The sequence below is a fragment of the Mugil cephalus genome, chromosome 22 (genome assembly GCF_022458985.1).
Source record: "Mugil cephalus isolate CIBA_MC_2020 chromosome 22, CIBA_Mcephalus_1.1, whole genome shotgun sequence".
Taxonomy (NCBI): Eukaryota; Metazoa; Chordata; class Actinopteri; order Mugiliformes; family Mugilidae; genus Mugil; species Mugil cephalus.
Window position 1 is genome coordinate 235,774 of NC_061791.1, and position 21,993 is coordinate 257,766.

A 21,993-nucleotide genomic window follows, 5' to 3' on the forward strand; every position below is an offset into this window, starting at 1 on the left:
TATGAGTGACGTCATAAAATGTCGACCTAATTTTTACCGTCTCCTCCTTTATTGTTTTAGACTAAAGTGTCTATAAAAACTAAATACTTATAAAAATTGTTAATTCATATTTTCGTCTTCTTCAGTTTGTTCCATCTTTTATAAAATAGTCCTGAACATAAACTGACACACGTGTAATATATAAATATGTAAATAAATAGATTCACTGAGTCATCAATGAGACAGACAATGAGGGAGAAGTTCACTCACTTTATATTTAACAAAAAGAAAAGAAAATAATCAGCATTTGATGAGTTACATCAGCTGGTGAGTAGCTGGATGGGCTGTACAGGTCCATCTGGAGTCAGGTTTACAGGTAAAGTCATACAAACGTCCAGTCAGAGGAAATTAAACGCGACAAACCAAATGTTGGTTTGTCCCGACAGAAGCACCATGAGATCGACACCAAGGAAACACCAGCGTCTGTTTCCTGTCGACCCTTAAAAATAAAAAATAACCCGGAGACAAAAGTGCTTTTAAATTTTAAAAATGACCGTTTCAACCATTTTCTTTTAGTGTTTTTTTTTTTAAACATTTCTACTTCCTGTGACCATCTTCATCCACGTTCACCACAAACATCTGTCAAACCGTTGTCATGGAAACCTCCTGCTCGTCAGCTGGTAAAAAATAATCATCTTTTATCAAAAATCCTCATTTTAGATCAGATCAGATGGAGTTAGTGTAAAAAGCTGTGACTCGTCACAACACGACCAATAAAAGATGCTTTCAGTCTAATCTGCTTCACTGTCTCTTCGTTCCACTCGGCCGCGACGCTTCTTCTTCTTCTTCTTCTTCTATTTTTGTTCAGTTTTTTCTTTTTGTACCGAAATTAAAAAAAACAATAAAATCCTGTAAAGTGCAGTCAGGAAACGAGAACGTGTCCCAGAGAAGATGAGCTGAATGTACCACAGGTAGATCTGAGCCGAGGACGAGGACAGGGACGGGGACGAGGACGGGGACGAGGACTGGGACGAGGACTGGGACGGGGACTGGGACGGGGACGAGGACGAGGACTGGGACGAGGACTGGGACGAGGACTGGGACGGGGACGGGGACGGGGACGGGGACGGGGACTGGGACGAGGACTGGGACGAGGACTGGGACGAGGACTGGGACGAGACAAATGTCCAGGTTTTAATGAGATTCATTGGGAGAAAGTGAAAGTTGAAGCGATCGCTCGTCTCTGAGGATCTGGACCAAACGTGTCAGATTGTCTTCAGGTTTATGCTGGTGACGTTTGAAAGACACGACGTCTGATCTGAATACGATCCAGAACCAGAACCAGAACCAGGACAAACAAAAACCGTTGAAACCAAAGAATCTCAACATCAAACGTTATGACAGAGACTAAAGATCTGAATCAGCTCCGAGGCTCAAACATGTGAACGTTGGAGAATTAAAGCCGGGTCCCGGTCACGGTCCCGGTCCAGGTCCAGGTCCCCGGTCCCGGTTCCGGTCCCGGTCCAGGTCCCCGGTCCCGGTCCCCAGTCCAGGTCCCGGTCCCAGACGTGGACGTGTTGCTGTGGACTGATCTGAGATTGTCACCATTAGCGTCTGTAGAAAAATATAATGAGGCGATATAAAAAAAGAGGGAATGAAAGGTAGTGCGAGGCTGAATGGAGAGATTTACACTGATTCTCTAGAGTAGCTTATAAATACGATATCTACACAATATACGGTACAAAAATACTATGATGCTGCAGGCAGGCACACAGTCCTCCAGCTGAAGGACCACAGCTTTTGGTTTCCATCCTGGACGTCCACACCAGGTCTGGACGTCTGGATGTGGGTCACGCCGCCTCCCCCGCCTCCCGCCTCCCCCTCCTCCCCCCTCCTTCCCCCTCCTCCCTCTCCTCCCCCCGGGGGCCGGAGGAGACGACTCGTCCACCAATAAATATGTGATATGTGCCTTTCAGTCGCTGCTCACGACTCGTCCTCTCAACCACGACAAGAGGACGAGTCCGAGCACGGAGCCAGTACCGACAAGATGGCGGCCGAGCGGCGTGGCGGCGGCGGGGGGAGGAGCTCGTCTCTGCCCCGCCTCCTCCTCCGGTCATATTTGGCATCAGATAAGTTAAATGTCCTTCAGCTTCTCCTCCTCTCCTGCTTTAAGGCAACTTAGATCTGTGATGATTTTAATAAAACCTTTTCTTAAAAAATGTACAAATGTCTTAATACAAACCTCTATGACGTCATCAGTAAACACTGTATAGAAAATATATAAATATGCTTCTCTCTCTTTCAATGTACAAAAATTCTGCAGCTCCTGGTTTCCCTTTGATCTCCTCTTCCTCAGTCTCTCTTTCCCGTTTTTATTCCTCATTTATGCACAATTGCTATTTACAGTGAGGGGGCGGAGCTTGTGCGGCTCAGGACGAGTCCGTGCATGGCGACGGCGGCGGCGGGTAGAGGTGGTGGGAGTAGCTGCGCTCGGTGTAAGGCGACGGGGGGCAGCTCTCGCAGTTCTCCTCCGCCGACAGGTACTGGCTGCGTGGCGTGGGCGGGGGCGGGAAAGGCTCCGAGTCGTAGTTGAGGTCGCTGGTGTAGCCCTTGGTGGCGGCGGCGGCGGCCGAGCCGTTGGACTTGGGCGGCGCCCGGCGTCCCGGCGTGTAGTCGCTGTCACATACGTCGGTGCTGCAGGGGGTGGTGGGGGGGGCGAAGTGGCGGTAGGTGTAGGGGCGGTAGCTGGAAGACAGGAAGAGGAAGGGGTCAAAAGATGGAGGAGCGCCGTCGCCATGACGACCCGGCACAAGGCGAGAGGAAGGAAAGGACGGAACTACTGCCAATAACAACAACAAGGAAGGATGAAAGGAAAGAAGGAAAGAGGAGGCGCACAGGAAGTGAAGAGAATGTAAACAGGAAGTGAAGAGAATGTAAACAGGAAGTGAAGAGAATGTAAACAGGAAGTGAAGAGGATGTAAACAGGAAGTGGGCGGGTACCTGTAGGACCTGTGAGTGGACGGACTGTTGGAGGAATAACCGAACTCCATAGTGTACTGAGAACGAACGGTGGCTGGAGACGGAGGAGGGTTCAGGATCTGGAGACAGAGACGACAGAGACGACAGAGAGGACAGAGAGGACATCATCATCAATAACAACAACAACAACAACAACAACAACATCATCATCATCATCATCATCACACTGAGGTAAAGGAGGGTGAAGCTGGGACTGACCGGGGGGAAATACGTCCCTTTGGTGCTGGACGAGCTGCTGGATGAGGCTCCGGTGACGTGAGCTCTGTCGTAGGGGGGGCCACTGCTGCCCCCCATGATGCTGAGAGAACCCATCACTGACTTGCCCCGGGACATCCCTGGAGACAGGAGGGCACGTTAGAGGACACGTTAGAGGACAGGGGAGGAGGGGGGGGCCACTCCCTGAGGGAAACAGACTGTGAAGTGCGCCCCCACCTGGCAGCGAGCTGGACAGCGAGCTGGGGTGGGGGACGTATCCCAGAGGCACCGAGGACGGGCCGTGGACCACGAAGTCGTTGGTGACCGTCTCCCCGTCCTCCTTCATCTGAGGACAGAGGACGCGCTGGCACACGAAGTAGATGGCCCCCACCACGAAGAGAGCCATGACCACCGCCACGATGGAGCCGATGGTGTTGTTGGGAGGGGGCGGGGGCTCCTCGGTGGGGTCTGAGGACAGAGACGGAGACGGGGGGTTAGAGGCGGGGTCTGAGGACGGAGACAGAGGTGAGACATGGGGGGGGGGACAGACTCACAGCAGCCGATCTCGTCCGAGTTGTCGCTACAGTCCGTGTTGTGGTCACACTTCTTGTGTTTCCCGATGCACTGACCGTTGGAGCAGGTGAACTGGTCGGCCGGACACCGCACTGCAAACAAACAGGGACTCTGTTAGACCTGGTCCTGGAGCCACAGCACCGAGTCCTCCCAGGTCCTGGTCCAGGTCTCACCTTCACACTTGTTCTCGTCGGACCGGTCCTGGCAGTTGACGTCCCCGTTGCAGCGGAGGCTCAGGTCGATGCACTGGCGGCTGTCGCACTGGAACTGGTCCTCGGAGCAGACGGGACAGTCGTCCTCGTCGCTGCTGTCGTCACATTCGGGGTAACCGTCGCACCGCCAGGCCTGGGGGATGCAGTCCACCTCCCCAGAGGTGCAGGAGAACTGCTCCGGGGAACAGGTGGGGGGTTCTAGGAGGAACACAGGAACCTCATCAACATGAACCAGGACCAGACCCAAAACGTCGTTCATTCGGGACAGGAAGTGGTTTTACCTCCACAGGACAACTCGTCCGGCAGCAGGACCAGGTGGACTGGACACGAGCACCGAGTCGTCCCGTCCCCCTTCACGATGCAGATGTGAGAGCAGCCGCCGTTATCCAGTGTGCACGGATGTTTACCTGGAAACCAGATCGAACAGGATTAGACCAGACTGGACCAGGTTAAACCAGGTTAAACCAGATTAAACAAGATTAAACCAGATCAGACCAGACTGGACCAGGTTAAACCAGATTAAACCAGGTTAAACAAGATTAAACCAGATCAAACCAGGTTAAACAAGATTAAACCAGATCAGACCATGTTAAACAAGATTAAACCAGATCAAACCATGTTAAACAAGATTAAACCAGATCAAACCAGATTAGACCAGACTGGACCAGGTTAAACCAGGTTAGACCAGGTTAAACCAGACTGGACCAGATTAAACCAGATTAAACCACATTAGACCAGGTTAAACCAGGCTGGACCAGGTTAAATCAGATTAAACCAGGTTTAACCAGGTTAAACCAGACTGGACCAGGTTAAACCAGATCAGACCAGAATGGACCAGGTTAAACCAGATTAGACCAGATTAGACCAGATTAGACCAGGTTAGACCAGATTAGACCAGGTTAAACCAGATCAAACCAGATTAGACCGGATTAGACCGGATTAGACCGGATTAGACCAGATTAGACCAGATTAGACCAGACTGGACCAGACTAAACCAGACTGGACCAGGTTAAACCAGATTAAACCAGGTTAAATCAGATTAGACCAGATTAGACCAGGTTAGACCGGGTTAAACCGGATTAAACCAGATCAAACCAGATCAAACCAGATTAGACCGGATTAGCGTGGACTCACTGTACTCGGCCATGTCCAGCTCGTGGACGGCGTGGATGTCGCTGAGGTAGGCGATCCGGGCCTGGATCTTGGTGCGTCCCTCCCTCGTGGTCTTATCGATGCGCTCGATCATCTGCTGCTGCTTGTCGATCCAGTACAGGTGGTTCCCGAAAACCGTGAGGCCGACCGGCTGCAGGATGTTGGAGTCAGCGATCACGATCCGATTGGCTCCTACGCTCAATCATTTAGTAGAAGAAGAAGAAGGAGAGGAGGAGGAGGAGGAGGAGGAGGAGGGGAAAAACAAAAACAAGGAAAAACCTTCAGGAACAAACTTAACGGGGAGACTGGGGGTGAGGTTGGGGGTGAGGCCGGGCTCGGGGGGGGGGGTGGACTAACTGACCGGACAGGTCGCTGCTCTCGATGCGTCTCAGGTCCGAGTCGACCCAGAACAGCTTCCCGAGCTCGTTGTCCACGGCCAGAGACGCTGGTTTCCCGAGGCCGCTGAAGAACAGAACCTCCCTCTCCGTCCCGTCCAGGGCGCAGCGCTCGATCTTCGGAGAACGCTCCAGCAGGTTGGTGAAGTACAGGTACCTGGGGGGACACGGACGTTAGGGAGGACAGGGGGAGGAGGTGAGGAGGAGGAGGGGGAGGGGGAGGACACTCACCCCCGCTCCGGGTTGACCACGATGGCTCGGGGCTTGTCGTGCTCCCCCCTCAGGACCACGCCCACCCGGCTGCCGTCCGTCCGGGTCACGTTGATGACGTTGGTGACCTCGCTGGTCCAGTAGATGAAGCGGCTGTAGATGTCGATGCTCAGGTCGTAGAGCTGCAGACCCCCGCTGGGCCCCCCCAGGGACCCGGACCCCCCCAGGGACCCGGACACCACCGTCATACTCTGAGTGGACCAGGGACGGAGACGGGACGTAATGAAGCCACCATCATAAATAACACATAAATCACACAGAGAGACGTATGAGTGAAGGTGTCCTGACCTGGTTCCCGTCCTCCTGCGCTCGGCGGATCACGTTCTGCTTGGAGTCGATCCAGTACAGCTGCTTGTCCAGCGGGTCGTAGTCCAGGGCCCGGACGTTCCTCAGGCTGTGGATGGGCAGGATGATGTCCGGGCTCTGCTGCTCGTCCATCACCATGCGGTTTATCGCCGTCTTCTGGCTGAACAGCAGGAAGGAGGTGGGGGCTGGAGGACACAGGAGGACAGACGGGCGTGTTTAGCCTTTAGCTTCGGCTGCTAGCATTTATCCCGTAGCATTTGGGCTAACGCTCACCGCTGCAGGTCTTGTTGTCGTAGTTGAGGGAGAAGTGGGCGGGGCATCCGCAGACGAAGCTGCTGACGGGGACGGCGAGGCAGAGGTGGGAGCAGTGTCCGTTGGTGGACGCGCAGGCGTTCCAGCCGCCCTGCCGGGACGAGTGGAAGACCAGGATGTCCATGACGTAGTCCAGGTGGCCCTGGATCACGGTGCGGTTCTGGCCGCTGGTCTTGTTGGCCCGCTCGATGCTGCGCTGGCTCCAGTCCGTCCAGTAGATGTAGTCCTGGTACTGGGTGAGGCCGAACGGGTGAGGGAGGTCGTCGGCTATCACCTCCCGGTCCTGACCTGGAGGACGGGGACAAGAGGACACAGAGTCTCAGGAGGACGACACGACAGGAAGACAACTTGGACAACCACGAGGACGACGTTTAATAATGAGACTCAGAACAAAGTCTAAGACCTGGACCCTGTTCCTACAGGTTCCTACAGGTTCTTAAAGATTCCTACAGGTTCCCACAGGTTCTTAAAGATTCCTAAACGTTCCCACAGGTTCTTAAAGGTTCCCACAGGTTTCTAAAGGTTCCCACAGGTTCCTAAAGATTCCTACAGGTTCCCACAGGTTCTTAAAGATTCCTACAGGTTCCCACATGTTCTTAAAGATTCCTAAACGTTCCCACAGGTTCTTAAAGGTTCCTACAGGTTTCTAAAGGTTCCCACAGGTTCCTACAGATTCTTAGATGTTCCTACAGATTCCCACAGGTTCCTACAGGTTCCTAAAGATTCCTACAGGTTCTTAAATGTTCCCACAGGTTCCTACAGGTTCCTAAAGATTCCTACAGGTTCTTAAATGTTCCCACAGGTTCCTACAGGTTCCTAAAGATTCCCACAGGTTCCTAAAGATTCCCACAGGTTCCCACAGGTTCCGACAGGTTCCTACAGGTTCCTAAAGATTCCCACAGGTTCTTAGATGTTCCTAAAGGTTCCCACGGGTTCCTAAAGGTTCCCACAGGTTCCTAAAGATTCTTAGATGTTCCTACAGATTCCCACAGGTTCTTAAAGATTCCTAAACGTTCCCACAGGTTCTTAAAGGTTCCCACAGGTTCCTAAAGGTTCCCACAGGTTCCCACAGGCTGGCGTGTGACCCGGAACAAAGATCCAAGAAAGAGTCGCAGAAGAAGAAGAAGAAGGTAAACAGAGCTGGTAGAAGAACCATCTATCTGCTCCACATCACATACGAGATTAACAAAATCCACTATTGTTAAAATGTCTGACACATGAACGAAAGGAGCCGTATTAACGTGGGATTAACCCACAGAGAGGACACATATCGCCCCCTGGTGGGGAGGAGGAGGACATGTCCCCTCCTCACTAACATCATAGCTCCTGTCCTGGAGTCCCTCCTCAGACCAGACTCCTCTAGACTAGGAGCTGGGAGCTACATGTCTCTTTAGGGATCTGGGTCCTGGTCTAAGCCCCAGACTAGTCCTGTTGTCGTGGTTACCCAGCATGTTGGAGGACTCGATGAGCGTAGTGTCCAGGTCCGTCCAGTAGAGGCGCCGCTCTGCGTAGTCGATGGTGAGTCCGTTGGCTCGGCCCACGTCCGCCACCAGCGTGATCCTCCCGGTCCCGTCCATCGCCGCCCGGTCGATCTTGGGCTTCCCGCCCCACTCGGTCCAGTACATGTACCTGAGGACAGGACGCGGGTCAGAACCGACCGGGTCTCACATGGACTTGGACCTCCAGCTGGTGCCTGTACTCACCCCTCGGCCGGATCCAGGGCCAGAGCCCGGGGGCTGTCCAGGTCCTTCCAGACCAGGACCTGCCGGTGCTGCCCGTCCAGCTTGGCCACCTCGATGCGGTTGGTGCCGGTGTCGGCCCAGTACAGGTTCTTCCCCAGCCAGTCCACCGCCATCCCCTCAGGGTAGTCCAGACCGAACTCCACGACGTGCTCCAGGGCGCTGCCGTTCATGAAGGCCCGGCTGATGGTCTGCACAGGAACAGGGACCGTTACAGCCCGTTAGCTAACCAGTCAGAACCAGAACCTTCCACCGTTACACAGATAGAAAAGATAAAAGATGAAAGAGTGTATGACTCTGACCGACATTAGGGACATGGACGAGACAAGAGCACAGAGAGGAGGAGGAGGAGGATGAAGAGGAGGAGGAGGAGGAGGAGCAGGAGGATGAAGAGGAGGAGGAGGAGGATGAAGAGGAGGAGGAGGAGGAGCAGAAGGATGAAGAGGAGGAGGAGGATGAGGAGGAGGAGGATAAAGAGGAGGAGGATGAAAAGGATGAGGAGGAGGAGGATGAAGAGGAGGAGGAGGAGGAGCAGGATGATGAAGAGGAGAAGGAGGATGAAGAGGAGGAGGATGAAAAGGATGAGGAGGAGGAGGATGAAGAGGAGGAGGAGCAGGAGGATGAAGAGGAGGAGGAGGATGAGGAGGAGGAGGATAAAGAGGAGGAGGATGAAAAGGATGAGGAGGAGGAGGATGAAGAGGAGGAGGAGGAGGATGAAGAGGAGGAGGAGGATGAGGAGGAGGAGGATAAAGAGGAGGAGGATGAAAAGGATGAGGAGGAGGAGGATGAAGAGGAGGAGGAGGAGGAGCAGGATGATGAAGAGGAGAAGGAGGATGAAGAGGAGGAGGATGAAAAGGAGGAGGAGGAGGAGAAGGAGGATAAAGAGGAGGATGATGAAGAGGAGGAGGAGGAAGAGGGTGAAGAGGAGCAGGAGGATGATAAAGAGGAGGAGGAGGAAGAGGAGGAGGCGCCACCTTCAGGGTGATGTCGGTCCAGTAGATGCGGTTGTCGGTGACGTCGAAGTCGAGGGCGGACGCCTCCTTGACGCCGGTCAGCGGGATGGCCACGTTGTTGTTGTTGGTCTCCAGGGAGATGCGGCGGATGTCGGTGTGTCGGGAGAAGAGGAGGAAGGCCTCCGGGACGATGCACGTCCTCATGTCCGCGATGAGCTCCAGGCCGATGGGACATCCACACTGGACGCCCTGAGGCTTGAACAGGCACAGGTGACTGCAGCCGCCGTTACTCTCAGCACACGGGTTGGTCCCTGAGGACAGACACAAGAGACATCACCAGACAGACCTGGACACGGAGGACACGGAGGACAGGGAGGACAGGGAGGACAGGGAGGACAGGGAGGACACAGAGGACAGGGAGGACAGGGAGGACAGGGAGGACAGGGAGGACACAGAGAAGACGAGGATCTTGCCCAGGGATGGGTCCTGATACTGGGCACCATGATGCTAACGGTGCTGATGCTAACGGTACCATGATGCTAACGGTGCTGATGCTAACAGTACCATGATGCTAACGGTGCTGATGCTAACGGTACCATGATGCTAACAGTACCATGATGCTAACGGTAGTATCCAGACTGATCCGGGTGCTTCATTTGGTTCCAGTGAGTGTTTAATTAGCTTAGCCTCCTTAGCTCTATAGCTGCATGGATGGAAGTGAACCTTCAACACTGGTTCATTTATTTCTTATTTATATCATTTAAATTAATATTATTTCCAATTAACACGTCACAAACTGCCTTAAAAATAAAAAGGCTCTGTTTTTGGACAAAGCTGATATTATTTTTATAAGGAACCGGAACCGTTTCCTGAGGATAAAACACGTAAATACTGTGAGGTTTTCATGAGGCCTTTGTTTACGTCCTGGTTCCAGGAAGTGGAGCGTTAGGCTCCTCCCCCTGTGCGGCTCTAACAGGACTCACCGAGGGCGTGGTTGACGTAGGTGGCCTTGAGGCCCATGAGGTCGGGCAGCTGGTCGATGATGAACTCTCTCTCCGCGGTGCGTTTGTGGACGCGTTCGATGCTGCGCCGCTGCCAGTCCGTCCAGTAGATGAAGTCCCCGAGCAGCGTGAAGCCGAAGATGTGAGGCAGCTTGTCCTCCACCAGGACGCGGCGGGACGTCCCGTCCATGTTCATCACCTGCAGGAGGACACCAGGACCGTTAAAACCTGCCAACATGGCCGACAGCTCCCAGCATGCCTCGCTACGGAGCGCGCTCACTAGAGCTCGTAGCGCCGCTAATTAGAAGCAACAGATGGAGCAAACAAACAGCAGCATATGGTCGACACATTTACTCCTGCTCCTCCTCCTCCACCTCCTCCTCCTCCTCCTCCTCCTCCTCCTCATCCTCCTCCAGCTCCATGAGTCACAGATTCTCCGTTCACTAATTACAAACTTATTATTTAATCAACACTTGCAGGTCTAATCCAGTTTGATCCTGACACAGTATAAACACATTATTTTAATTATGTTGGTTTGGTTTCATGTAACAGAACTAAACATACTAATAATAATAATTAATAATAATAACGTGTCTCTGGTTTCAGGCTGGACGTGTCCACCTCTGATCCAAACAACAAGCTGAGCCTCCGAGTGTCAACACTGGAAAAATGTGAGGAATCTGTAGAAAAGAAAACCCAGTGAGGCCTGTAATCTCGGCGCTGCCTCCAGAACAGCCCCCGCGTGGCCGGCCGCCATCTCCCAGAAACATCCTCCGCGCTCAGACTCGCAGCCGTATAAATATAAAGCGAAGTTTCCATCCTCGGCGCGATGGCCTCAGCCAAAAGGTCTCCGCTGGTTTGGAGCCCAGGCCACAGATTCTGGGTCTATTCTAAACAGAGCCGACCGCAGCTGGAGGCCCGGCCACAATCGGAACCAGATGTTGGACCTCGCCACAAAAGCTGGGTCCTCCGAGGAACCTGAGGGAGGGGGGAGGGAGGGGGAGGGAGGGAGGGGGAGGGGTGTGAGGAGGGGAGGGAGGGGGGAGGGAGGGGGGAGGGAGGGAGGCCAGAGGGGCCCTCGGTCGGGGCTGGAAGGCTCAGACGGGTTCAGGTCCTGGTCAGAGGGGAGGTCCGCCACCCCGGAGAGGAAAACCAGAGAAATAAAATAACCTAGCAACATGGGGGGAGGCGTGAGCACGCACACCACAGAAGAAGAAGAATTAGAAGAAGAAGGAGAAGAAGAAAAGACCTATTTGTACGGGACTAGTTTTCTTCCTATTTACTGTTCGTGGTTGGATAATAAAACTAGCATCTCCGCTAGCACCACTATGAGCATCTCCTCTAGCATCGCTATTAGCATCTCCTCTAACATCACCATTAGCATCTGCTCTAGCAACGCTATTAGCATCTCCTCTAGAATGACCATTAGCATCTCCTCTAGCATCGCTATTAGCATCTCCTCTAGCATCACCATTAGCATCTCCTCTAGCACCACCATTAGCATCTCCTCTAGCACCACCATTAGCATCTCCTCTAGCACCACCATTAGCATCTCCTCTAACACAACCATTAGCATCTCCTCTAACACAACCATTAGCATCTCCTCTAGCATGACCATTAGCATCTCCTCTAACACAACCATTAGCATCTCCTCTAGCATGACCATTAGCATCTCCTCTAACACAACCATTAGCATCTCCTCTAGCATGACCATTAGCATCTCCTCTAACACAACCATTAGCATCTCCTCTAACACAACCATTAGCATCTCCTCTAGCATGACCATTAGCATCTCCTCTAGCATCACCATTAGCATCTCCTCTAGCATCACCATTAGCATCTCTAAACTCTGGACTAGTTCAGATCTTCTTCTTCTTTGGTTGAGTCAGGTCTTATCTCCTGGTGGCAACACTGCCCCCTCCAGGACAAACGTATTAACAACAACCAACATCTGTGTAGTTCAGACTCTGGATGTTGTTCATTCTGTAACGAACATGAAACTAGATGAATTAGAAGTTGGACCTCGATCTTGTCGGTCTTGGCGTCTCCCCAGTAGATTTTGCGTTCCTCGTAGTCGAGGGCGAGTCCGTTGGGCCACCCCAGAGACGTGTTGACCATCACCACCCGCTCCGTCCCGTCCAGGTCCGCCCGCTCGATCTTCGGCACCTCGCCCCAGTCCGTCCAGTACATGTACCTGCACCACAGAAGAAGAAGGTCACAACCAGTCAGACAAAGAGGCGGAGTCCGTGTTCAGCGCCGGGTCTCGGACTCACCCGGCCACGGGGTCCAGGACGATGGCTCTGGGCTCGTCCAGGTCCTCGGAGATCAGGATCTTCCTCATGGTGCCGTTGAGCCGGGTCACCTCGATGCGGTCGGTGCCGGTGTCGGTCCAGTACAGGTTCCGGGCGATCCAGTCCACCGCGATGCCGTCGGGGTGGTTGACCTGAGACGTGACCACGAACTGGGCGTCGCTGCCGTCCAGCAGGGAGCGGCGGATGGCCTTCACGTCGTCGTCCGTCCAGTAGATGTAGCCCTCCACCGGGTCGTAGTCGATGGCGATGGCGTGACGGATGTCGTCCACCTGCAGGATGATGTCGGTGAAGTCCGGCGTGTCCAGGGAGATCCGCCGAAGGTCGGTCCTCCGGGCCAGCAGCAGCATCTGGGTCGGACCTGGAGGAGGAGGGAGGAATAAATGTCTGGAGTCAGGGTCAACGTCCCGAAGTCTCTTTAACTTTGAACCAGGAACCAATAATGTTCTATTTTTATTTTATTTCCATGTTTTCTATCATGTCGTTCATGAAAATAAACAACAAGCTAATGAAGGTTTTGTTGTTTTTGTTGTACTTCCATCTATTACTCGGAGACATGTTCATGAACGTGCACTGTCCCCATCACATAAACGAACAGATGAAGACGTCCTCACCGTCTCTGCAGACCTTCCCGTCCTCCAGCTGCTGGACTCCGGTGGGACAAGCGCATCGGTAGAAAGGCGTCGTAGGAGAGAGGAGGCAGAGGTGGGAGCATCCTCCGTTATTCAGGGAGCAGGGGCTACTCTCTGCAGGACGACAACACATGGACACATGACCCACCGGACTGGAGACACGTCACATGACCCCGGAGACACGTCACATGACCCCAGGGACACGTCACATGACTGGAGACACGTCACATGACCCGGAGACACGTCACATGACCCCAGGGACACGTCACATGACTGGAGACACGACACATGACCCGGGGACACGTCACATGACCCCGGGGACACGTCACATGACCCGGAGACATGTCACCTTATTTCCTGAGCTCATGTCTGTTGGTTTTAATCTGTCATTATTGGGGTTTCGTAGTTTGTGGTGTATAGGTGTTAATGATGTCGTGGTGAAGTCTGTGTGTGAGTGATGTGTGTTAGTCTTTGTTATCTGTGTGTTCAGTGTGTCTCAGTGTGTGTCAGTGTGTGTTATAGTGTGTCTCAGTGTGTGTCAGTGTGTGTTATAGTGTGTGTGTCTCAGTGTGTGTCTCAGTGTGTGTTAGTGTGTGTCTCAGTGTGTGTTAGTGTGTGTTATAGTGTGTTAGTGTGTCTCAGTGTGTGTCTCAGTGTGTGTTATAGTGTGTGTGTCTCAGTGTGTGTTAGTGTGTGTCAGTGTATGTTAGTGTGTGTTATAGTGTGTTAGTGTGTCTCAGTGTGTGTGTGTCTGTTACAGAGTGTGTCTCAGTGTGTGTTAGTGTGTCTCAGTGTGTGTGTGTCTGTTATAGAGTGTGTTAGTGTGTCTCAGTGTGTGTGTCTCAGTGTGTGTTAGTGTGTGTCTCAGTGTGTGTTAGTGTGTGTCAGTGTATGTTAGTGTGTGTTATAGTGTGTTAGTGTGTCTCAGTGTGTGTGTGTCTGTTACAGAGTGTGTCTCAGTGTGTTATAGTGTGTCTCATTGTGTGTCTGAGTGTGTGTGTGTGTAGTGGGGGGCCGGACTCACGGAGGACTTGTCTCTTGGGGCTGAAGACGTGAATGTCCATGGGGGAGAAGATGTTGGCGTGGACGACGCGCTGCTCGGTGCCCGTCTGCTTCCTGCAGGAGTGGATGGAGTGAGTGTTCCAGTCGGTCCAGAACAGCGTGTCCTCGTAGAGGGTGAGAGCGAAGGGGTGAGGCAGCTCCCCCTTAACCACCACCTCCCTGCAAGACACACAGCGTTAGGGACGTGGTCCCGGGACAGACGTCCTCTGGGTCTGACCCACCGCAGCAATGTCCTAATCAGTTTTACACTAAAACCAACAAACTCCGTTTATTAAATCACCCACAGAACAAAACACTGACACTTTAAAGTTTATTCAGTTTATTCAATGCAAACTTTCTCTAATCCACTTGTTCTTCTTTTCTCTCCAACTAATGGAAAACGTCTTGTCGTTATCTGCAGGTTGTTACTGTGTTGTGTTACTGGTCTGGTTCTAGGATGAGTTCAGTACCTGGAGGACCCGTCCAGGTTGCAGCGGTGGATGAAGTTGTGTTTGGCGTCGGCCCAGTACAGTTTCTGCTGGCTGTAGTCCAGCGTCAGGCCGTTGGGCCAGTTGATCTCCTTGTCTATGATCATGGAGCGACTGGTCCCGTCCATCCCGGCCCGCTCGATCTTTGGGACCTCGCCCCAGTCGGTCCAGTACATGAACCTGGGGGACGGGAAGAGGACGAGATCAGCGAAGACCGGAGACACTGAGAATCTCAGACAGACACAGGTTATAAAAGCTCCACGACTGGTGATGAATAATTCTTTAGATTTTTATTCAGAACAGAAACACGAGGCAAGAACCCAGAGCTGAGACAACGAGGCTTAAACTGGTCCAGTCTGAGTCCGAGTCTCTGACCCTGGTCCAGATCAACATCACCTACATGGACCCACTCACAGGTACATTTACAGGGATGCTGCTGTTGCCAGGCAACCAACCAAAGAAGAAGCGAAAGAAGAAGAAAGAGGAAGAAGAGGAAGAACATTTGATCCGTTTCCTGTGATGAGACTGAGCTGATCCAGAGACGCTGGAATCATCACGTCTCTAAATGAACGTGACCCAGAAAGCGAGCGTCCGGCCGCGACACGTCATCTCATTCAGACCCAGACAAAAGGAAAGAATCAGCTGGTCTGGTTTCACCAAACACAAAGAGACAACGACAGCACGACTGTGTGTGCAGGGGCCGGTTTAACACAAACATTAAGAAACAACAAACACACAAAACAGAAAAGTCCCAAAGCAACAGCGAGTCAGTGAAAAGACGAATGAAAGGACGTCGTCTTCCAGGGACGGACGATGGTTCAAGCTTCTGGAGGAACAAACTTTTAACTGGAACACGAACGAAGCCTGAAGCTGATCCAAGATGGCCGCCCCGTGTGTGATTATGAGGGTCCTGTAATATTCCTCATTAGCTCTTCTGATTAAATCCTTTTTCCTCATTCATGCGTTTAAATCCTGTCATAGTGTAATTTAGGTTTTCATGTGTTGTGTGGGAACTACAAGCTCATGTCACGCTAACAAACGCTAACGTTAACGCTGTCACGCTAACAAACGCTAACGTTAACGCTGTCACGCTAACAAACGCTAAAAACAACGACAGGTAAAAGCAGAACAGAGACAAACACGGTGCTGAACTGGGACTAGTGCTGGACTCTGTCTTGTAGGTTTCATCACTGTTAATAATTCATACACTTTTTACCCAGAAACAACACAATGATCATTTAGTTACTTCACTAAACTGAACATTCTGGGATATTTTTCATTTTGCTGATAAACGGTATAAAAACAATGACTTATTTGTGATGGACCAGAGACGGACGTCGTGGTTTTTATCTCTGAAGCTTTGTTAAACTCTGCAGCTTCACAGCACAATGGAAAATATAACAGAAGAATGAAGAACGGCCTCTGAGTCTGGAAGCACTTACTGGCTGTAAACATGAGCATTAGCTTAAGGCTAACGATGACGCTATCATTAGCGTTAGCACGCACCGCTTATTAATGTTAGAGCAGTGATGTCATGTTTGAACAGGAAACAGTTTGTGTTTCATTGTGTTTATGTTAAAAGCTCCAAACATTTACAGCTAAAATGTTAAAGGAATTAAAGTTCGTTTAAACACTGGAACGATAAAAGCTGCATCATCATAATGATCTTTATGTTTATCTTTATATTTATTATTATGGGGGGGGGGGTATCAGGTGAGGTCTGGAGGAGCAGGCGGGAGGAGGTGACCCGGGGCCTCCTGGGTCCTGGTTCCAGAGGAGGTTTTTCTCCTCGTTCCTGAACAAAGCAGCCGAGGCCACAGAGAACAGAGCTGCTTTGTGTTTGGTACCTGATGCATTAATCATCCTCCTTGAACCGGGGCCAGCGCCGCGTTCCAGCCTGGATTTAGAGAACCAGACCTGACTCTGCGCCACACGCCAACCAGGACCCAGCGTTTAATCCAGACCGAGTTTAGGGGGTTTAGAGGGAAACATGATGCCAGCTTTTCATCTGGTTCTAAAGGAGGAACTCCAATAAAACCAGAGCCCGCGTCCGGGTTAGTGTGATCCTCCTCCAGGTGGAGCTGGTCCTCAGGAGGAGGCGGGTCCTCAGGAGGAGGCGGGTCCTCAGGAGGAGGCGGGTCCTCAGGTGGAGCGGGTCCTCAGGAGGAGGCGGGTCCAGGAAGGAGTCTCTCCATAGTGAACCCGGTCCAGGTCTCCGTGGTCCAGGTCTCTGTGGTCTCTGTGGTCCAGGTCTCCGTGGTCCAGGTCTCTGTGGTCTCTGTGGTCCAGGTCTCTGAGGTCCAGGTCTCCGTGGTCCAGGTCTCCGTGGTCTCTGTGGTCCAGGTCTCCGTGGTCCAGGTCTCCGTGGTCTCCGTGGTCCAGGTCTCCGTGGTCCAGGTCTCCGTGGTCCAGGTCTCTGTGGTCCAGGTCTCTGTGGTCTCTGTGGTCCAGGTCTCCGTGGTCCAGGTCTCCGTGGTCCAGGTCTCCGTGGTCCAGGTCTCCGTGGTCTCTGTGGTCCAGGTCTCCGTGGTCCAGGTCTAAATAAACTCGGTGCTTCTCCAGATTGGAGACAAACACTGATGGAAACGACTTCTTCTTCTATGAATCTAATAAGCACCGGTTTCTCCGGGTTCACAGATTAAAAGACCAAAGATAAATTTACTCTGAAATCAAATCAACTCTGATTTATTTATTTAGTTTAATTCAGAGTCTGAAACCTGAAGGTTGAAATAATTTTAGTTCAGTGTATTGAACATTTATTCTGGTCTGAATGTGACGGTTATTTGATTAAACGTAAAAGCTTCAAAGGAGCATTTCCACCTGGTTTGACCTGTAGTTTGTTTAATTTGGAGCAGAAATAAATGTGAACGTTAAATGATTATTAATGAATCCTAAAGTCAAGGTCGACTCAGAACCAACCAGAGCAAAGAGGAACCAGCTCAGAGACTTTTATCTCCGACACCAGCGCATCCACCAAGACAGAGCGACACATTTAAATAAAACTAATGAACACATCACAGCCTCTTTTATCTGCTCCTAATGGATGTACATGCTAATCCAGCACCTCCCCGGAGCAGGAGGAGGAGGAGGAGGAGGAGGAGCAGGAGGAGGAGGAGGAGGAGCAGGAGGAGGAGGAGGAGGAGGAGGAGGAGGAGGAGGAGCAGGAGCAGGAGGAGGAGCAGGAGGAGGAGGAGGAGGAGGAGGAGGAGGAGCAGGAGGAGGAGGAGGAGGAGGAGGAGCAGGAGCAGGAGGAGGAGGAGGAGGAGGAGGAGGAGGAGGAGCAGGAGCAGGAGGAGGAGGAGGAGGAGGAGGAGCAGGAGCAGGAGGAGGAGGAGGAGGAGGAGGAGGAGCAGGAGGAGGAGGAGGAGGAGCAGGAGGAGGAGGAGCAGAGGAGGACAGCAGAGAGGAGGAGGAGGATGCAGGAGCAGGAGAAGAGAGAGGAGGAGGAGGAGGAGGAGAGGAGGAGGAGAGGAAGAGGAGGAGAGGGGAGGAGGAAGAGGAGGAGGAGAGGAGGAGGAGGAGGAGGAGGAGAGGAAGAGGAGGAGGAGGAGGAGGAGGAGGTTTCACTACGATCATGAACCAAGAACAAAAACCAGCTCGTATCAAGTTTCAACAGGAACTGAGATTTATGAGAATCAGAAAAGTAAAAGTTTCATTTCACGTTTCTCTGGAAAATGTTCAGGAGAAACTGGATTCAACCACGAACACTGATGAACCAGGTCAGAGGACAAAAAGAGACGCTAACATGAGGACACGCTAACAGGAAGACATGCTAACAGGAGGACACGCTAACGGGAGGACACGCTAACACGCCAACAGGAGGACACGCCAACATGAGGACACGCCAACATGAGGACACACCAACGGGAGGACACGCTAACGGGAGGACACGCCAACATGAGGACACGCCAACATGAGGACACGCCAACATGAGGACAGGAGGACACGCCAACAGGAAGACACGCTAACGGGAGGACATGCCAACATGAGGACACGCCAACATGAGGACAGGAGGACACGCCAACAGGAAGACACGCTAACAGGAAGACATGCTAACAGGACGACACGCTAACACGCCAACAGGAGGACACGCCAACATGAGGACACGCTAACATGAGGACAGGCTAACAGGAGGACACGCTAACAGGAGGACACGCCAACAGGAGGACACGCTAACAGGAGGACACGCCAACGGGAGGACACGCTAACGGGAGGACACGCTAACGGGAGGACACGCTAACATGGGGACAAGCCAACAGGAGGACAGGAGGACACGCCAACAGGAGGACACGCTAACAGGAGGACACGCCAACATGAGGACACGCCAACATGAGGAGACACCAACATGAGGACACGCCACCATGAAGAGAGTATTTGTCCCCAGTGGGGACCACTAAAGTATTGTCCTACGCTAATATAAAGACATGCTAAGGCTAAGGTCTGAGACTGGACCCGTCCCCAGAGGCTCACCCTCTCTCCGGGTCCAGGGCGATGGCTCTGGGCTGGTCCAGCTCCTGCCAGAACAGGACCTTCCTCAGAGACCCGTCCAGCTCGGCCACCTCGATCCGGTTGGTTTCTGAGTCCGTCCAGTAAAGTTTACTCCCTAACCAATCACAGGCCAGTCCGTCTGGGGAGGTCAGGCCCGGCACCACGGTCTGGACCGGGCCGGCGCCCGACTGGTTGAAGAAGGTCCGTTTGATGGCCTCCTCGCTCACGTCGCTCCAGTAGATGAGGCCCTTGGAGAAGACGTAGTCCACGGCGGCGGCGTCCTCCAGCCCCCCCACCACCACCGTGGCGTTGGCCTTCTCGTGGGACGCGTCCACGATCCGGAGGTCCCGCCGGTTCGCATAGAGCAGCAGGGGTTCACCTGGACGGGACGGAGACGGAGACGGAGACAGGTAAACGCTCAGGAGGACACACAAAAAACACTGACAACAACAACCAGGAAGACATGGCTGTCACAAAACACCAACGAAGAAGACAGCGCGACCACAAACTAAGATCAGGAAACAATCCAGAACCAGTTCCTCCGGGGCCCAGATGAAGGTCCGGGGACGTCCTGGGTCTGGTTCTGGTCTCAGGTTCCGGCTTTGTTAAACCGACCAGGTTCATCTGGTTGCGTGTTTCATCTTTCATTAAAAGCTTTTAACTGATTCTTTCAGTTAAAAGCAGGATGTGAATTATTTTAAAGTTTACGGAAATGAACCTAAAACCAAACATCAAAACAGACACGATTCATTAAAGACGCTGGTAAATATCTGGACCGCTGGGACGCTAATGGAGAAGCTAATGGAGAAGCTAACAGCTAGCATGTCTTGTTTCTGTTCATACAGACGTCTCAAACTAAACCAAACAACAGGCCTGAAGGAATTAACTTTAGTTTAAAGTCTGACTCTTCATCCAAAGATGTTGAAATGTGTTAAAGTTGATTATTTGGTAATTAAAGGATTAACGGATGATTCAGAACAGAGTGGATAATTCTTCCTCTTTCTATCTGACAGAGAAAAGATCTGACAGATTAAGCCAGGAAACATATCCATAATAATAATAATATTAATAATAATAATAATATTAATAATAATAATCAGCCCCAGGTCAGTTCATTTATTCACTGAACTTCTAACTAATCTGAATATTAGTCAATTAACTGTAAATTAATTAAAATCCAGTAAAACAACAGAAATGATCAATGTTGATATATAATATTAAAATATTCCAGATCTATTTGAAGATGTTTTAACTGGTTGAACACACAGAGACCTGCAGGTTTTTAGATGTTATTTACTTTAGAAAAGATTTTTAGTTTTATTTTCAGACCATTGAGACGTGTTCCTGCAGATACTTTTATTCAGCCTTTTACTGACCAACTTTTATTTTAGTTTCGTGCCTGTTAAGTTTATTTCCAGCCTGGACGGTTTTATTTATACAAACATGTTCTTTTACTCGTTTCATTTCAGTTTCAACCTAAAGTTAAATCAACAGTTTTACTATTTTAACTGTAAAAAGGCAAACTGACTTTTAAATTCTGATCTGATCTTATTTATCTGAGTGTTTTACTGTTGATAACACAACATACAGTTTATTTATTAGCTTTATTAACATCACACTAACCTGTTCTGATCCTTCTTATTCACTTTGCTTATTTTCTGTTTCATTCTAAATTTAATTCAACATTTTTCTGTTTCATCCTTGTTTTTGTTGTTGAAGTTTTTCCAGATGATCTGTTTAATCTAATTTATCTGAATATTTATTTAGTTTAGATATAAAACTTGATATGATAATTTAGTTCTTCTGTTCTTCTTTTTCATATTTAATTCCACTTTAAATCTTAATTAACATTTTTACTTTTCAACTTTGTTTTTATTGTTGAAGTGTTTTCAAAGTTTTCTCTTACATGTATTTCGCTTTAATATCTGCTCTAATCTGCTTTATCGCAACGTTTTAAAGTTAATAGTAGTTTTTTTCAGCTGATAATATTTAATCGGATCTTTTTTAAGAGGTTACGTCTATTTTGAAGGGTTTTACTTTTCAGCCAACCTGTTAGCTACATGCTAAGCTGCTAACTAGCGGAGTGACTTGCTTTGATAGCTTTTGTTGTGCTATTCCCGATCCTGTTCATAAGTTATACGAGTTATCAAATAATAAGTTAAACTGTCTCCATCTGCTCCAAACTGAGATAAATAAAAGCATTAAAGGGTGAAATGTGCGGGGGGGGCAGCGGCGCCGCGGAGGTTCTCTGGGGAGGGGGGGGTGTTTTTCCAGCTAACGCGGCTAACACGGACTGTGTTTGTGGTTTTATCCCGCTAGCATGCTAACGCGGCTAACACTAGTTGTGATTGTGGTTTTGTCCCGTTAGCATGCTAACGCGGCTAACGCTAGTTGTGTTTATGGTTTTATCCCGCTAGCATGCTAACGCGGCTAACGCTAGCTCCGCTCGGGAGAAACGGGACCCAGTGGGCCCCGGGCCGAGCTCCAAAAACCCACCGAGAAAACCTCCTCCAGCGGCCGCTAACCCCGCTTCCCCCCGCGCACAGAGCCCCGGAGCCGGGGCCGAGGCCGCGGAGCCGGACTGGAGCAACAACTCACCTCGTATGAGGAAACAAAAAGTACACAACAACAGAGTCCGCAGCTCGACACCCATCTTTCCCCGATTCTCGGCCCAGCCGCCGCGGCTCCTCCTCAGCGCAGTATTCCCATCGCTGCGGCCGCTTCCTGGGGCCCGGAAAACGCTTTTTTATTCGGCTGGGTTCTGGTTCGGGTTCTGGTTCTGGTCCGGGGCTCGTTACACCGTCCCCGCTTCCATCCCGGCTGGCTGCTCGCTGACTGCGTCCGATCAACTCTCACATTGTCCTGCGGGAGCTCCGTCGTCTCCTTCCGCTGTGAGGAGCCTCTCCCCC

At 51.3% G+C, this 21,993-nt stretch overlaps 1 protein-coding gene across 2 annotated transcripts; it reads right to left on the minus strand.

Annotated features, from left to right (window-relative positions):
* Positions 1–229: 229 nt before the first annotated feature.
* On the minus strand, positions 230–21,993 carry lrp6 (low density lipoprotein receptor-related protein 6). 2 transcript variants are annotated; one of them, XM_047575751.1, is made up of 23 exons: positions 21,683–21,993; positions 19,067–19,463; positions 14,579–14,776; positions 14,092–14,288; positions 13,050–13,181; positions 12,400–12,796; positions 12,149–12,320; positions 10,109–10,325; positions 9,147–9,436; positions 8,137–8,363; positions 7,878–8,062; positions 6,395–6,721; positions 6,104–6,306; positions 5,777–6,006; positions 5,512–5,702; positions 5,133–5,342; positions 4,280–4,405; positions 3,960–4,196; positions 3,768–3,878; positions 3,451–3,681; positions 3,217–3,353; positions 2,980–3,077; positions 230–2,724 (listed from the first exon to the last, which is right to left on the minus strand). In XM_047575751.1, exons 1-23 carry the CDS (start codon positions 21,735–21,737, stop codon positions 2,409–2,411), a joined length of 4,884 nt encoding a protein of 1,627 aa, XP_047431707.1. In that variant the 5' UTR covers positions 21,738–21,993; the 3' UTR covers positions 230–2,408. The 2 variants fall into 2 exon arrangements, with proteins under 2 accessions (XP_047431707.1, XP_047431708.1); XM_047575752.1 differs by having other exon boundaries at positions 2,704–2,818.